Consider the following 17,974-nt stretch of genomic DNA (forward strand, 5'->3'; position numbering starts at 1 on the left):
GTGGGTGGTTGAATTTTGGACGACATTATGGTCGAATTATGGGCAGCTTGCTCTCACACAAATATATTCTGACATGTTTCAGCTTCTCAACAATCGACGATGGATCGAAGTCATTGCAAACCAATTAAAATAAAACCCAACTTGGGCCGGGGCATCAATATTGAACGTCAATAAAGAAATGAATTTAAATCTAAAATTTATTGCTATCAACATTGCAGGATGTCTACACTCCAGAAATCACAGTCCTCATTTGTCCTGTCTGCTTGGCAGTGCTTCAATGAAAAAACAAAGCAAGGCCTATCTGCAATACACTGCACTCGAATCTTGCTTTTACTGTAAATTTACACTTAAAAGTGAAAAACATTGCTTAGCTAGCCCACTAGACCTAGATCTAGGTTTAGTTAGAGAAACACGGTTAGCAAGCGCCATCGCGCCAACATAAATAATGACACATGGGACTAGCGTGAATTCGTGACTACACCAGAAACACCTTCGTCCCTTGCCATTTCAAGAAGCCTACCTTTGTAAAAAGTGAGACACAATTTATAGAGTTCATCTAAGGTGAATCCACTCTCCTTCAAAATATCGCCAGTTTTATCATCTGTTGCAGAAGAACCCTGAGATGAAGCGGCGTCATCGTCATCTACCAGCGGTGTGAGGCCGTCGGGTGAAACTCTGAAGTCCGACATGTTGATCTCCGCCACGTAGCAGGCGGTTACGATGCGCCGAGATATGCCGGTATTATATTGGTCATCAATGTAAACGGGTTTTGCAGTCGGCATAAGCAGCGAGCGTTGCATGCACTGCACTGTTGATATACTGAACTTTTCAGTGGCATACTTTCACAAGATGCCACCTCCCCCCCCCCCCCCCCCCTTTTTTTCCCCCCCCCCCCCTCCTTCTTCCTTTCTTTTTAGCTTTGTTAGATAGACAAAAATAAAACAATGAGAGGTGTTAAACTACTCCACATCTATGAAACATTAAAAGCACTTTCTATCAAATTGGGATTACTAACTGCAAAATTTTGTATTTCACTCCGCAATTGTAATTGCTGGCTTTGTAAATTATGCCAACTTGACACATGGCATGCATAGGCATTAAGGATATATACAATGTTATGTGGATACTCAAGCAATTAAATTTTGACACACACACAAAAAAAAAACTTTATACATGTATCTGAAACCATTTTTCATTCATTTCAGATATTTAATGATTGGTCTGGCTCAATGAAGAAGAAACGGGGGGAAAAAAAGATGTAGATTTAACAGATCAGTAAAATTTGGAACAAATTCAGACAAGAGAAAACCAAGTAGGAACCAAAGGTTGGCTGTCTGGAAGTTATTCTGTAGGAACCATAGAAAAAAAGAAAGCCAGAGCAAGATTTGTTTGTTTGTTTGTTTGTTTGTTTGTTTGTTTGTTTGTTTGTTTGTTTTTAGGAGAAGAGGATTGGTGGTGGGAAAAAAATACACATCTTCATTTGCCTTGGAGAATGTTTAAAAGCATGATGTCAAAGATTTATTTCTTGCAGAATCATGATTTACAAGAAAATGAATATAAATATATTCATTTCTTGCAGAATCATGATTTACAAGAAAATGAATATAAATGTAACCTCTTCACACAAAAAAAGGTAAAATTTGTGACACTTTCTGGGAAAAAAACCCCAAAACAAACACTATGTGAAAGTCACATGATTGACATTGCTCTGTGAGATGCCCATTAGAGTTCTAGACATCACGCCAAGACAAACTCCACTTCTGGCTCTTTGGCTCTTAATATCTTCCAAGCGCGTTCCTTTTGATTGACTGCTATCACTTAATTGTACCAAATATATGTCTGTCATGATCAGTAGGGCCTAAATAGTAGTCAAAGAAAGACTTAAAGGGACTGCACAGTACTGGTTGATGTGGGGATTCACGTTTTGAACATTCCTAAGTGAGATAATGAGAAACCTCTTTGTGAAATATGAAAGAGCATGTAATTTTAAGAAGGATTCAACGTTTATTTGATGAAAATTGGTTTTCAAATGGCTGAGATATCCAAAAACGTGATAATAATAAAAGGCGACAGGCCACGCCTTTTATTAGGATCTCTTTGTTTCACTTTGTTTTGGATATCTCAGCCATTTCAAAACCGATTTTCATCAAATAAACTCTTGATACCCCTTAGAATTGCATACTCTTTGACATCTCATAGAGTGGTTTCTGAATATCTCGCAAAACGTTAAAAGCTAAATCCTCACCTCAACCAGAACTGTACACACTCTTTAACCAGAGTTGAACATAGAAAACATAATAAAACACATTCGATCATCACAAACTAGAGTTTATAAACAATTTATTTACAACAATATACATAACGTGTACGTGCATGCTAGAATCAAGGGTCAAATCTTACACAAAGAGTAATGTTACTTTCCATGTTGTAACATTCATGATAGATAGCTGAGATATGAAATATAATTATATCTCCTCATTTCTCAAAGAGTGGCAAACAGTTCATGCACAATTTGTTTTCATGATTTCAATAATGCTATGGCAACATAAGCACATGAAATACATGTATCAAGCTATAAGTTTGAAACCTTGTGAGAATTATATCTGCTTCTCGTGCCCCATGAACATTTTAAGTCAAATGCTGCATGTGGCATGACTGATAATGGGGAGGGGGCCTATCATTTAGCACACATAATATATAGTCCATCTTTAATAATTGGTTTGCACTTTAAAATGTTTAGGGTACAAATCTATGAACTTTCTGTGACTTTGTTCACACAATCAAACTAGGACTGTTCTTATTTGGATTGGTCCAGATTGCTTCAGCATCATATTACATTGTATATAAGCCTCTACAGTCCATTGCAAGTTTTACTCTCCACTATGTCTTTTGATGCTACACAGAATATGAAGTGGTATCAGGTAATGTTGTTGCCATGAAACCTCAGGTCAAGTATGGTATAACTAACAGTAGAAGACTGATCTTGCACATTTACCTTGTAACTGGAACAGAAAAATGGTCTTTACCACAGTATGGAAGAACAATATAACGGCATGTTAAGCTTAGTTACCAATCTCACGCAGGTTTGATTTTTGCTTTCTTTGCTCAAATATGTCACCTTGTTATTCCATTAATCTTAAAGTAGTTATACCGACATCGAAACAATTTAAACAACTCTTGTTTGGTGGTAAGAATATGTCTCAGTACTGTTGAATTAAAAAAGTGAGGAAAAAATAGCTGCACATTAATTAATTGAGCATCTCACTTGGTAGAGTTGCACATTCTAATTTTTCACCGGCGTTACACTTTATTTAAATTGTCTATGAAAACAAAAGGACATCTCACCTTCAATAGGTATGCAGTAAACTTTACAGCTACAATATCTCAACAGTTAAAGCCAAGGTGTGTAGTTAATCAGAGTCAAATGAACCTGTCCCCGCAGTATTAAACCATGTAGGTTGATGTTGAAAGTTAATCCCAGTCATAAAAAAGTCTTAAGCCTTGCTGATTTGGACAAAGGTTAAAAAAAAAAAGAGTTAACATACAAGAAGTATTCAAAAATGCACAGATTTTAACGTTGGTTTCCAGCTGAGAACATACAAATTTGGTGCATGGAAGGAAGTCATACTAACATCACAGCTAGCACAAACACAAGGAAGATAAATCCAACACAATTCTAATAACTTTTTTTTTTAAACACCAAGACTGCACTCATGAGAGCCTTTCATCAGTTGTGCAAATATACTCCTAGGAGGTTCTGCACAGTTTTGGAAGAAGAAGAATTGCCCTCTGGCTACTCTCCATTTTAATATGATTTCAAATAATCAAATTCTATTATTGTCACATTCAGCAAAAGCACCAAAATGAACATAATTTTTTGATCAATAGAAATTACTGATTTTTTTTTTCTTTAATTAAATCTTAATAACAGAGAATCAATCCCATGTGTAACAAAGTGTTTATTACCGTAAAAGCTGTTATTTTTGCGAATTTTGCGAATCACTGTTGGATTGTGAATCAACAAACGCAAAAATATCATGAATAGACAGGCATTAGTGCACTTAAAATAGCCTCGTGGTGTCAAATCTTGAAAAAAGACATCTCACAAAAATATTTGTGACTTTGTCATTTGCAAAAATATCAGCTTTTACACTATATTGTAGGGAATATCAAATCAGCCTTACAAAAATTTACAGAATTTGATCCAACACTGATATAATAGTTGTTCTACTGCAGTGATAACAATTTTGTGATATCAAAACTGACATGCTCTACACAATTATTGATATTCTGACATGATTCAGTTTGTTCAAACATGATATTAAATGTTCATAAAAGGGACAAGAAAGTTTGAGTACTGATTATTGTTTTTGCACATCATAGGTATATTGAACACTTTTCCACTCATGCCTATTTCGATGTTAGATCAATAAAGTAGTCAGGCAAAAGTAAATCTAATCTTTAAAAAGTAATGATTTCTGTTTTTTATTCTACAGCACAATGTCATGACTATGCCTCTTTTTATCACAAACATGTATTCTTTGTTATTGTAATGACCATATCTTGTATTTATGTGTTGTACTCTCATACCCCGGAATGGGGTCGGAAGAGTCAATAAAATCTCTATAATAGCATTACTTTAATTTTTCAAAACATGCCCATACATCATCAAACTGCAGAGGAAAGAGAAGACATGGAATATACTGTAAGCCTGGACAACTCAGACCCTGCACCATAAAGTAAATATCAAATCATGCATTTCTCTGAAAACTAGCATGGCATTTACTGTAGCACTCCAAAAACAGCATTCATTGTTCAGTTTGCCATCTTCCTTGATGAATGCATCCATTTCACTTTGTTCACATAAAGTGAAATAAAAACAGAAAAAAATAAACAGTTTTCTTCTAAATAGTTCAGCACAGACGTAGCTAGCACTTGATAGAAATGAGCTTCAATTGTGAAGGTGGTAGACAAGCAATACAGGATGGGAGTTATCTCTTCAGCTTGTCACTTTTCAGCAAGTTCTGTTCCTTCTCAATTTCTATCCTCCTCAGCTCCTTCTGGTACTTGCTCATCGTCAGGGCGTCGGCCTTCATCCCAGAGATGCTCTTCCGCTCCAGGTACATGCCCTTGAGCTCCCGGTGAGGCAAGGAGATGCTGCGGTTCCAGTACGGCTCCTCAATACCCAACATATCACGGATGTTCTTGGCAATGAACTGCATTTCACAAACACACAAAATAGGAACAGTATTACTCATTTATGCATGAACAAATAACTTCAAGGAAATTATATTACTGCAATATTAATGTGTTTTTCAAAAGTACAATGAATTACTTTTTACCAAGAGTAGAGGTGGGTCCTCCAGGCATATGTAACAAAAAATAATGATAAAATAAAAAGTGCTAATTTCTGAAATCAAATATCATATTTTCAAACCTTATTTGTCCATTGCATGGTATATATAGAAAGATTTTCTTCACTTCGATATTTCAAGGTTAAACACATGTGGAATGAATAACTTGTAAACAGTGAGTCTATGAAAACTGTAATCTCAACTTATTGATGCTTTTTGTTTATCAAGTAATCACAGAATGTCATGCATAGCAATTACTGATTTTCCGATAGGGATGAATGCACCCTTAAAAGTTTATCAACATGCAGACTTCGATCAGGCAGATAATTTCCATAAATGCCAAGCATGTTGCAAAAGCCGCCAGAAACCTCATCTCAACCCCCCCCCCCCCCCCCCCCCCCCCCCATGAGATTGACAGCAAACCTTCTCTGGGGTTGAGAGGAAATTCCTGCTCTTTGTCTATAGTTTATAATACCAGTGTTCTCTGTTGGCGCTGTGTGTAATACTGTATATAATGAATGCTGTACATACAAAATTGTATGACACATTTCTCATCTGAATTTCTGATTATAATAGGTTTGACATGAAAAGTGTAAAATTGATAATTACATGAAGAGGAATAATTGCTTGATGCCTGACAAATTCTTTAATCCACATCGTACCTTTATATGTTCAAAGTCTGTGATTCCCAGAGAGGGTAATGTTGATGCATCTGCTAAAATGAGTTTCCTGCCGGTTATCAAATTGGTTGTGAAGCAGGCCTGGAGAAAGAGAGAAAACATACACATGAAAGAAATAAAAAAGATAATACAGGGATGATATCGAGATTTGTTGAAAAAATCAGAAATCAACCCATTTTCAGGTGATTTCGATACACAAAATTAGCAAAATGTGTATAGACTTGAGAAAAAAAATCTGAAATCAGATCTAAATCTACAGAATGTCATGCCTGATAACAGCAATTATTTCTTATAGATATACGAAATTGTACGTTGCACAAGCATATGTATTTTCCACACAAAATACTGGCATGCTAGTTAAAGAGATGGCATATGAGATGGGAATTCAAATTTTTACTTTTTGCAGGTTAATTGGAAACAACTTGAGATATCTAAAAACAAAGTGTTCCTAATAAAAGGTGGGTCCCATCTTTTATTAGGATCACTTTCTTTTACTTTGTTTTTGGATTTCTCGGCTATTTCAAAACCAATTTTCATCATATATACTTCGAATTCCTCTAGAATCAAATGCTTTTTAATATTTCATATCTAAGTGGTTTCTAATCAACTTGCAAAAAGTTAAAATCTGAATTCCCATCTCACCAGAACTATACCACCCCTTTAGCATGTTGATAAGACACATCATAGGCCCTACAGATATATCCACTATATGTATTTTGTGTTGCACACACAAGGACACTTACTATGAGACCTCAGTGCATAAGCACAGTTTTTTACCCCCACTTCCTTTCCTGTTCATAGAACCATATTCCTCTTCCCCATAAATTATACTTGAACAGTAAGGTAAGATACTATTGGTGAATCCCATTATAACAAAGTCCTTGGGAGTGGCAGTTTTCTTTTGTTATATCAACATTTTGTGATATAGCCAAACAAGTAAAGTATATTTTATAAGATATACATGTACTTTAATAGAACTATAGACAATAATTTTTGGACCTGAATTTTGAATTGAATTGAATTGAATTTATTTTCCATTTCCATGTCAACATGAACAACATGAACAAGTACAAAGACATGATACATATCATTAACACACAAGTAAAAGTACAATTTACATAGACAATTGCAAAAAAAAAAAATAGAGACAATATGAATGGCAAATGGATCTCCAGAAAGTAATAAAATAACTTATAACTTGAAGATCCAACAACAATCATATAAAGTATAAGTTGTCATTGACATGCATATCAAGAACATTGAGACATTTGTACATACGCACACATACACGCACACATATCACAATAACTCAGCCTGATTATATAAAAAAAAAAAACAACAACAACAACTAATTATCTTAATTTTGATTCATTGTACTGTAAAACAAGGAATGTTGGCATGCATTTTAATTTTGCGAATTTCGCAAGCGCCAAGATTCGCGAAATTAAAATGCACGCAAAAGTTCTTGTAACACTATATGCACTGAATGCCAGTGGCAGTTTGCAAAAATTTCATGCAGCAAAAAAGGCTGTTGGCTCCAATTCGCGAAAAATTCATGCTGTGAATATATCCTGTTTTAAAGTATCTAAATGTCATAATAACTGCATTCGTTATAACAGGAATACACTGTATTTATGTTAAATATCTTCATATTCTGAGCTAAAATCTTAAAAAGAAAAAAAAAGGGGAAATTTTAATGCCTATGACTTGCAGACCTATAGCTGCACTGAATGCACTGCCCTGTGATGAATAATTCCATCGTTCCTGGTATGAAAATCCTGGTAGTGGTATGCTGTAGTACTGTACAAGCTACTGAAAATAAATGCAGGAAACCAATTCTGTTGTAGGGGACCTACATTGTACTTGGGTGTCTCTAGTCAGTATTATATGCCTACACAATTTGCTGTAGGCCTATACATCTAGATTCTAACACAACGCTACAGTTTATGGACCTCCACCTCCACTGCCACTCCTCTCTAAAAATCAATGAAAAGTGTCTGTGATTCATGAGTGACAATCATAAAATCATCTTTTATACTATCACAGTTAAAAACGACAGGACGCTTGCATAGTCGGCTAAAAATATTAGAATAAATGACTGATTATTTTAATAAGAAATAGATCTAGCTCTCTCTCCTGTACTCTAGATTCTATAGAGTCTAGTCACAATCACATGACATAAAGAACCAGAAACATTCAAAGGAATCTATCATTCTATCATTTCGTGTACTTTTACCCTTGCTAGCTTGCTGCGTTACTTCCACAAATTAGATTAACAAGAACAAGTACCAGCAGATTATCCAGAGTCTAGCTAGCTACAGCTAGGAGTTGTGCATTGCACTACCACTACGGTACTGCACTAGCCAAGTTTCTCGCGCTCCTCGCTTGAACAGCGTGTCACCGGTCACTAGCCACCATCGCTGCGGGACCTGCGGGGGCAGAATCGTAACAAGGCGATGTTTTGCAGTGGCAAATGAATTTTATACATTTCATTATTATTTTACACAAATGTCCCTTCCATGAAAGCCATACACTGCTGCAAGCAGGAAAAATTCAAGTCTTCAAGTCTGCAAGTCTTCATGCTTACCCTATACTGTGGAAATCCAAGTTCCTCTATCCAGTCTGCTACTTGATCGCAAGTCCAGTAGAGACTGATCGGGTCCCCCGGAGCCGCCATTGTTGTATGTTGCTATGCGTCGGTAACACGCGTTTTTGCCTACTACACTACTACCACCCCACCATACAAGAAACCATGCACCTGTATGAACTGCTGCTGCCAGGCCGTGGAGGCATCACAACCTCTCACTCGTACCGCATGTGAGCTGTCCAAAAGTTCGATATTAAGTAGTAGGGCTAGTGCTGTCCGAGTGTTGTTCGTGTTTTTTCATTGATCTTTGGAATTGAAGAAGAAGAAGAAGAAGAAGAAGAAGAAGAAGAAGAAGAAGAAGACTTTTGACTTTTCAAAATGGTACTTTATTTACATCACTCTTGCACACTATTCACACAGTGAATATAGTGTTTACATACAAAATATTTTAAAAGAGGGGGTACATATTCGCCCTCGAACTTTTCTTTTTCTTTTCTTTTTTTACATTTTAGTACACCACGGGTGGTTCACAATTTCCATGGGGTAAAGTCGAAGAAGAAGAAGAAGAAGAAGAAGAAGAAGAAGAAGAAGAAGAAAAAGAAGAAGAAGAAGAAGAAGAAGAACAAGAAGAACAAGAACAAGAACAAGAAGAAGAACAAGAAGAAGAAGAAGAAAAAGAAGAAGTTGTTTAATGCTTTATGAAGTGTTTCTGTTCCTATCGATTTATCTGTATTTGATTGTTTACTCCTTTAATTTCGTGTTTCGTAAATCAGTTGAATCAATTATATTTTGTTTATTCATTCATTCACTAATTTTCGTTGGTTTATACATGTCCGTTTACCAACCTTACAGCAATCACTCATTTATTTCATTTTTCGGGTAGTCAAATTGACCTTTTTTTAAGAGAGTATCGTGACTAAAAAACTTATGTCCCTATAATGTAAAAAGTCACGTATCCTAATAAGCAGGAATATTCGTCTATAAAAGATGTACAATGTAAGCCTATGAATGTAAAGAGTGTTTCGTTGTTGTTGTTGTTTTTCCTTAATCTGAAAATGAAATAGGGGTCGTTATTCTGTCAAATGGTCCTTACTCCGAAGGCAGAAATCCGAAAAGAAAAAAGGCTTGTTAATAATGTTCTGAAAACCGAAGGTTCGATTAGTTCTGAAAACGAAATAAAATTCCCCCAAATTCCGAAGGTTCGTTAGTATTATACGCACCCGTTTTCTTTCTGTTTTGTTTTGTTTTGCTTTTCCATTTAGGATTAACGCACCTTAATTCATTTTCGGTCTGTCGAACCTTTGGAATAACGCATCTTATTTCAATTTCTGTTAAATCAACCATGACTTAAATCAAGGAATAACCAACCTTATATTTCATTTTTGGACTAACGAACATTTTGGCATTACGAACATAACACCAATTTAATAGCACCACCCATAATGTAGGAACACCTAATTTTAAACAGTTGCTTGGATAAAACAGCACCTCATGCTCTTCTTTTTCAGTGGTAATATTATATACTTCAGTATATATAGCCTAAATAAACATGGGGTAAAATCCCATTTGCATGTATTTAAACCGCGGGCTTCAAATCATTAAACCAAAAGTCAGTTTGGCGTCGAAGTTGCAGTAATTCCAAATATTATGAGAGAGAGAGAGAGAGAGAGAGGGGGGGGGGGGGGGAGGGAATGAAATCATACAACATCTTCCGCACCTATACTGTATTATTTCGTTATAGAACATAACCGAGTAGGCCTACACAATAATTTCGCGTTAAGATTTGAAAAAGGAGGAACGAAATGTTTTCATGATGATTAACCCAATAGAGAACAATCGATTGTTTTCCTCAGCAACCAGAAAGCTTATGCTAATGGCTGATGAATGCAATTATCGGGCTAACGTTTTCATTAAAGAGTAATAAAACTTGTAAAAAAGAGAAAGATAGCACTATAGCATGTTACCTCCTCTAGTGAAGTTTAACCTTTTATCACAATGAATCTTCAATAAGTGGGGCGCTGTGGCCCATACTGGATAAGACTCTCGACTCCCAATTATTGGAGGACCCGAGTTCGATTCCCGCCCAGTGCTATACGTCCTTGAACATGACTGTTTACCCACCTTATGTCCATCTCGATCCAGGTGTATAAATGGGTACCATGGCAATGCTAGGGTAATGATAATGGCAGGGCCCTCTGGTAGAGCAGTGGAAACACTGAAGAGGCTACCCTGGATATTATAAGAAGGTTTGTAGGCCCCTTGTTATAGTTATTTTCGGATATGGAAATATTATTTATATTAGATCACAGCTGCAGCTTAATTGCAGAAGCATCCGAAAATAATTATAGGGGCCTTCAAAGCTCCTTATTGAAGATTCAATTTGTGATAAAAGGTTAAACTTCACTAGAGAAGCGGTAACATAATTATTTGTTATCCTTCGGGGGGATAATTTAATCGTACACCAGTTTTACTTCAACCTTATTTTCCCGCTCTTACCGCCGGGCCTTATCGCCAGATAGTACAATCTCTTCAATGCAACTTTTGAGTTTCCACTACTTAAAAGGCATCTGTGCATAACATTTGGAACACTAAGGCTTCGCTCCTCACTTCATGATTCAACATAAGACGTTGAATTAACATTTTAGAAATGCGATGCCATTTGATTCACCTTCAATTATTTCAAATAAGAATGACAAGCTGAATCAAATAGGTTTACCTTCATTTATTTTTTGTTTAATAAATTTCAGAAACACTTCGCATATATTTATTTTCTCAGTTTGTAGACCGCTCTACGTTTAACAACATTCAGGTGTTCCGCCAAGCGAAAATACCCTTATGTGCTCTCTTATAAAATTTTGCACGCGATAAGGATTATCTCCATGGTCTACACAATCATTCGACTCAACCAGTAAACAGGACGCACAGGTCGCACAGGTCGCACAACATCGCTCCACATGAAGAGTTGAATCTTTAATCAAAAGTCTTTTGCTGCAGACGATTTTGTTCTATTTGTGACCATTACCGTGAATTTTTGCTATCTCAATGTTGAAATTGTTATCTGGATATCCTGAATTTTTGCCATTTCATTGTTAAAAATGAGATCTCGACTTGCGCGAAACGCAAAATTGTCCTTCGATAATGATGACGAGCGCCATCTATGATTGAAGATTTCTCTAAACTTCTGGAGCAGGTGCATCGATGGGAGGCATTATTCGTAGATTTCGTTTTGAGCGGCGCACCCCTGCGTATGGCACTATGTATTGCTACAATGCCAAAATAGAAACGAGTCTCATGTGGTCACACTTTTTACTGGTAGTATTCCTCGCGCGGCGCTCTTCAAGAAGAGGTACTGTACACTGCCTCGGGAGACGATACGCTCAATACAATTTCCCGTGTGCTACATACACATAGAGCCACCACCAGACGTCGGTTCCCCGCCCGTGAAGCCGGGGGTAAATGTGTGGTGGAAGTAGCGCGCATCCCCCGTCGTCGTCGCGCTGCATCATTCTGCATGCCCTCTGTGTGTCTCCAGCCAGCTCTGTCATTCGCTCACCGTACCCTGAAGATTGAGTTAGGCTCAACCTCGGAACGACCGTAGGAACACAGCAAGGCCGGAGCAAAACGACGGGTTTTTTAGGACACTTCTCAGGAATACATCCAGAATACACCAGAATAACTCTAAATATGGAGTGGAAGTACCTAAGGTGGCGATTTTTATCAGCAGTTTTAGTCGGTAAGTGCGCAAATTGATCATGATAATATGATATGAATACAAGTTACACCTGGCAAATTTGGGACTTGGTGCGGTTTGGGCATTTGTTTCAGCCCAGCAGAGCAGGCGGCTGGCAGAAGTCGTTTACGGCCCACAAGCCAAGTTTGATTTCTACTCGGTCCTCCAGGAAACTCATCAGGTTCTACTTGTCCACAGACCACAGACGCCAGTCTTCACTGCTTACTTATTGCACATAATGTTATCCTCGCAAATATATGATTTAGAATGAATGTTTGGATCGAAAATCTAATTCTGCTGCTAACAACAGCACTAGCAATCATTTGCAATATTACGTTAGTAAACTTTACTGGTTAAAAACAGGAGGCAGTCAAACAGTAAACACCGGATCTTTGCAGATTAAATGGAAGAAGCCTGATCATGAGCTGTGATTGTCATGGAAACATACACAAAATTCAGTAGTATACCAGGTATATCACATTGCATCTTATGAGTTATGGCTTCTTGTATTTTGTGGCAAAACTGCCACAAAATGTCTAGATCTATAAGTAGATTTTTGTTTTTAGTGTTCTGAAAGTTCTTGTCTGAAATTGATTGATAACTACGGGGTTAAAATGTAAGTTTGAGTGTATCTAAATATCTTGAAATTTATATAGATGTTTGGCATATCTTTCCTCCACTACACTAGGTTACGTGGTATATTGTAAACTATTCAAGTATTTGTAAAATTTCTCATTGGTGTAAGTGAATATTTTGCAACTGAGACACTTGAAAGGTTGGAAAGAAAAAAGAAAAAAAGTCTCTCGTTTGAAGCAATACGTACTTATGCCAATAAACCATTTCTGTTATTCGTGGCAATGATGGATTTTTTTTTTTTTCCTTAGACAGCCTAGTATTACTATTATAATGAAGCATTTCATACACCTGCTCCCTCCCATTAAGTTCCATAGGCAGGAATTTACTTGGTTGTTGCAAGGTAGGGCAAGCCTCCTGCAAGCTTTCTGGTTGCTTAAGGGCAACCTTTGTGAACAAAGCATGCATAAAAATTGAATACATCATCAAACCAGGCTATTTGATGGTTGGGTGAATTGTTCGCAAGAGTACCAGGTAATCGTTCTATAAAATTGTACATCAACTTGCTCAGAAATCTGAATATGTCATTATTCACACTGAAATAATTTTACTTGCACAAATGTACACTGTAATAAGGAGAGAGATTTTATCTTTTCCCCCAACAATCACCGGTTTCGTATTTACCAATTTAAAAGGGCTGTTGATGCTGTGTTGATGGTTTTTTTTCCCCCAAGATTAAAGACTGTGCTCCGCATGAATTGCTGCTCCCTCTCAATTGATTTCTCAGTGTAGTGAGATTGAATAACATTTTGTTCTCAAACCATTTATTAGGGATGGCATATAATTGACCATAATTTAATCTTCTTCTTTTTTGATCCCAAGTAAACACATCGTCTTCAGAATGTCATGTTATCAGAGCCTTCCACAACAGCAGCCCATTCTTTTCTTGGTCGCAATTCATTTCATCCAAACAGTCCTCGCTGAATTCTTTTTGGCAAGTGTGCATTTCAGACGGAGATTAAGCAGCATCGACTGTGAATACAAATGGTCACTTTGGGCCACCAATAGCCAAGAACTGCCTCCCCTTTCTTTTCCCTCTGCTGTGTTTGCTGTTCAATCCTTTCCTGATTAAGTGCTTCAGGAAGAAAATACTGGCAAGTCACCCCTGCACAATTTTAAAAGTCCTCGATGGTCTGTCTGCCTTTAGCAGCCAGGAATGTTCACTCTTTTACCCCCTTCTTCTCCTTCTCTGCAGTCTTCTGTGCTGTTCTTTCACCACCTCCCAATGAATGGAGCTTGTGAAAAGGAACAGTTTCCCCCCTATTCTGTGGGCAAAGTGCTATGTTTCCCTTCCAGTCGGGCATAGAAAAGAGGCAGACCTTTATGGGATGCTTGTGATGGCTTTGTTACTGTCAGGGAGCCGCCGCAGCCAGCGTGCTGTGCTGGAGTCTGGGCACTATGACATGTGCTATTGTTACCTGATTTGGTCTGTGTGGTTTAGCTCCTGTATGGGCCCTTTTATGTCCTTCCATTCACTCTGTATAGTTCCTGTCTGTAGGCTTGAGATTACACAAATGGGATTTCACCTCTTGTTATTCTGTATGTGCAAAGTGGCAAAAATGAGATCAAACTAGAATGGGGGGGGGGGGGGGAGGATGTGATCAAGGAAAAGTGGAGAGTAAGACAGATGTAATGTCAGTGTTTGTGATTATGTGAGGGTAAGTGTGTAATACGTGTGTGAGTGTTTTCATAGTCAAAACACATTTGTGATTTCTACACCACGGCATATCACACCCCTTGAAGTACACTTTCATATCATTTTCAGGTTGACTTTCAGAAGTAGATTGAACTTGAAGTCAGACAAAAGTTTCATCAATATGGCGCATGGACAAGAAAGTTAAGGAATATCTTTATCATGTGTTAGAAGCAAATTGATTAGTCTCACCTACACACAATGCAAATTTGTTAAGACAAGGTCATCATTTCACATTGCACAAATCATGTGCTAAAAAGAATATCGTGTTTTTGCTTGATAATTTGGCAACTGCATGAACAACCCTTTCCTCTGTAAGTCATAATTGCTCATACATTGGAACATAAAAGATTTATAGGGAAGATACATGTAAAAGGTCTACCTTGGTATATAACTGATATCATTGAAAAACAGGGGACAATTTAATTGTAGGTCTATGACATCATTACCTTGTGTAATTTGCAATGTGAGGTTGTTGCTAATAATCATCACAGTGTTATGATAGCATTCGGAGTTTTATAATACCATCATTTGCTTAGATGTCAAATGTTGGTAAATTTTCAATCATTCTGTTCATTTTCTATCTTCAATCTACTTCAAAAGTGAATTTGAACATCATAGTGATTTGCGTATCATTCTATCCAATTGTATTTGAAGGGATGCTCGTATCCCGATAATACAAGTGTAACTGGTGTGGAAGCTATACATTGTATTTGATACATTTGCTTCTGACTGATTATACATTTACACAGACATACAGGATCACAGACATACAGTGTATATAGTATTACATAATCATCGTCCTCCTTAAAGCCTCTTGAAGCCAAATGGAACATTGTGTAAAATGGCATGGCATGTTAATTGAGGTGAGGTTGTGTATTTAACTGGCATACTGTTCTTTTATGCTGGACTATAATAGTAGGGAGTTAGATTTCAGACTGTGTTACAAACATACATTGTACATTGCAGTTAAATGAAGAGACAGTATCACACTGTTATGTTTATCTGTCATGCAAGGAGAACAACCAGGTCAATGAATAAAAAAAGAAGAAGAAGAAACCCCCAACCCCCCCCCCCCAAAAAAAAAAAAAAAAAAAAAAAAAAAACTAATATGAAAAGGGAGAGAGAGAGAGAGAGAGAGATAAATAAAAGAAGAGAAAAAATAGAAGAGAAAAAGGAAAGAGAGAAGGTCTAGAGAGATGAAAATTTTTACTTTGCATTTTTTCTATAAGTGCAAAGTGGAAATAATGAAATTACATAGGATGCCATCTTCTGCTACTGTATTGGGTCTATCAGGATTAAATTAGATTTGCGATTTAAGGGAAAGCCGGCTTTGATGTGGCCACTAATGCTTTCCTTTTTGGCGTGAGTGAGTTTAGTGCCCAGTCATTGTTGCTAGCTACATTATTCGATTAAGGCTATCGTAGGGATGCATTGATAATGGATGCATGGTCATCACTCATACTGAGTCATGAATTTACAGTACGTCTTAGAGTCTATCTTGTTTAAAAATGCTGAATATTTCAAACCAATTTCAGTAGAATAATGATTCATATCTTGTGTGCTGTACATGTATATCTGCCAAATTTATTACAAGCAAAAGACTTGTCTATCACAGCAACACCAAATGCCAGTGGGATACCCAAAAGGAGTCACCACCAAATTTAATCTTACAGATTGCAATTGACTCTAGTATCTATTTCTCTGTGTATTTTTTTCCATTTAAACATGGACAAGTATCTCAAAAAATTGATTTTAGTTTAATGAAGACTGAATATTTCAGACAAGTACTTTCTACATGTCTTTCCCATCTGTCTATGACATTAGCATAATCTATCAGACAGAAACATTGCCATTAGGTAGTCTAAAGAAAAAAAAATGGATGATGGATCTGTGAAAATGCATACAGAACAGTTTATACTTGTAAAGACTTCTTCCTTTTGTATCACTCTTGAATTACTCAGTGACCGCAACATGCTGCAAGTCAATTGGGATGAATCTATCTACTTACACAAATCCTGTCATGTTAATCCACATCTACCCCACTGCTCTGGTGGAGAAGGAAATGGCATCTTTCTTAGAAATGAATGCTGTGAGATAATCAGGTTTGAAGACCAGCCGGTGCTCGATATGAGTCATGCGCATTCCTTCTGCGCTTAGACTAGCATGGAAGCCGACACGCATCTACCATACATTTTGTGTGGTGTACCAGTACAGGTGTACCACAGGGAGACAACCTCTATTGTGATCTATGCCGCTTCCACTGAACAATGCGGATGACTCAGACATTCATTACATGTAGATACCACGAGGTGGAGATGCTATTTTCATAGCCTGCAGTTCAAAATAATATCTTATGATGAAAGTACATGAGAGTACATTAAAAAATTGTATACTGTCAAAACTCTTGAGAGCTATTCAAAGTAAAGTATTCAGAAGATTTATCGAAGATTTATCGATCATGAAACACTAACGAAACTTGTGCATTTCATGATGAATGGAACAAAGACCTGTAATTTTATATACAGTGTACACTTGGTTGTGAAAACTATGCTCTGCTTAAAGCGATATCACACCTTGATTTGACGACACTCAAAGATGCTCAGGATTTATTAGTCTCCAAGGAAAGCCTTTGCTCCAAATTGTGGAAGATTTAGCATTGATGCTCAGTAGCCAATTGCAGATTCACACCACAGTAACTATACCCATTACATCTAGGTGTATCTAGTTGCTATTTAGCATGGTGGTCATTGTCAAGATTGCAATAAAGTATGTTCCAAAATTGCCCTTCAGACTTCAGAGACCATTATCAAACTCTTTGCAGGGAAGTGTGAATAGTTTGGCTTTGTTTGGCATGGTCAGCTCAGTCTGTGCAAAGCTCCCAGACAAGAAGACAAAGGAATTAGCATAGCAAGCGGCCTCTCTTCTCTGTGTTTGTACACTCTCCAGCCAGCCCAGCGGTCACTTCACAGGAATGAGTGGTCAGTGCCACTCGAGCTGTAGAATTTATGCAGTGGACTGACCATCTTATGTCAATATTTCAGTACTTGTAGCCCAGAGCATTCATCGTCCTGTTCTTGATTGTTTTATCAGATGCACTCGGCATAATAGGTGTTCACAAAAGCCCACAGTTTATTATATTCCCAATATTTTACAAACCAGGTCAGCCGTTTGCACCAATGAGATTGCTCACACATATCCAGACATACATATCCAGTCATATTTTCCTCACTCCACATGATAGAATTTCTTGCATTGCACACAAAAGTTTGCAACATATTATGAGCTGTCATTTGA

General features: G+C 37.2%; 3 protein-coding genes across 3 annotated transcripts in view; 1 reads left to right on the plus strand and 2 right to left on the minus strand.

The window, feature by feature from the left end:
* LOC139739163 (Golgi resident protein GCP60-like) overlaps positions 1–694 on the minus strand; it is a 41,072-nt gene extending 40,378 nt beyond the window's left edge. Inside the window, exon 1 of the mRNA XM_071649780.1 lies at positions 521–694. Coding sequence (XP_071505881.1) covers positions 521–689 — 169 coding nt within the window. The 5' untranslated portion in view covers positions 690–694. The remainder of the gene's footprint in view (positions 1–520) is intronic.
* A 4,297-nt stretch (positions 695–4,991) lies between these two features.
* On the minus strand, positions 4,992–8,711 carry LOC139738580 (sterile alpha motif domain-containing protein 15-like). The gene is made up of 3 exons (XM_071649198.1): positions 8,622–8,711; positions 6,017–6,115; positions 4,992–5,216 (listed from the first exon to the last, which is right to left on the minus strand). The coding sequence occupies exons 1-3, from the start codon at positions 8,709–8,711 to the stop codon at positions 4,992–4,994; spliced, it is 414 nt and encodes a 137-aa protein (XP_071505299.1).
* Positions 8,712–12,186: 3,475 nt separating this feature from the next.
* The window catches only part of LOC139739173 (inactive tyrosine-protein kinase 7-like), a 101,254-nt gene continuing 95,466 nt past the window's right edge, over positions 12,187–17,974 (plus strand). The window contains exon 1 of the mRNA XM_071649791.1: positions 12,187–12,354. Coding sequence (XP_071505892.1) covers positions 12,306–12,354 — 49 coding nt within the window. The 5' untranslated portion in view covers positions 12,187–12,305. The remainder of the gene's footprint in view (positions 12,355–17,974) is intronic.

This window comes from Diadema antillarum, unplaced genomic scaffold (genome assembly GCF_040938485.1).
Source record: "Diadema antillarum isolate AM-2024a unplaced genomic scaffold, OU_Dant_1.0 scf00000029, whole genome shotgun sequence".
NCBI classification, from domain to species: Eukaryota; Metazoa; Echinodermata; class Echinoidea; order Diadematoida; family Diadematidae; genus Diadema; species Diadema antillarum.

Excerpts from the sequence above, each read along its gene's own strand:
- LOC139738580 (XM_071649198.1), bottom strand. The coding sequence starts at position 8,711 with ATGGCGGCTCCGGGGGACCCGATCAGTCTCTACTGGACTTGCGATCAA. Across the intron at positions 6,116-8,621 it reads TTGGATTTCCACAGTATAGG|GCCTGCTTCACAACCAATTT; the intron begins GTAAGCATGAAG and ends CTCTTTCTCCAG. Across the intron at positions 5,217-6,016 it reads CAGACTTTGAACATATAAAG|TTCATTGCCAAGAACATCCG; the intron begins GTACGATGTGGA and ends TGTGAAATGCAG.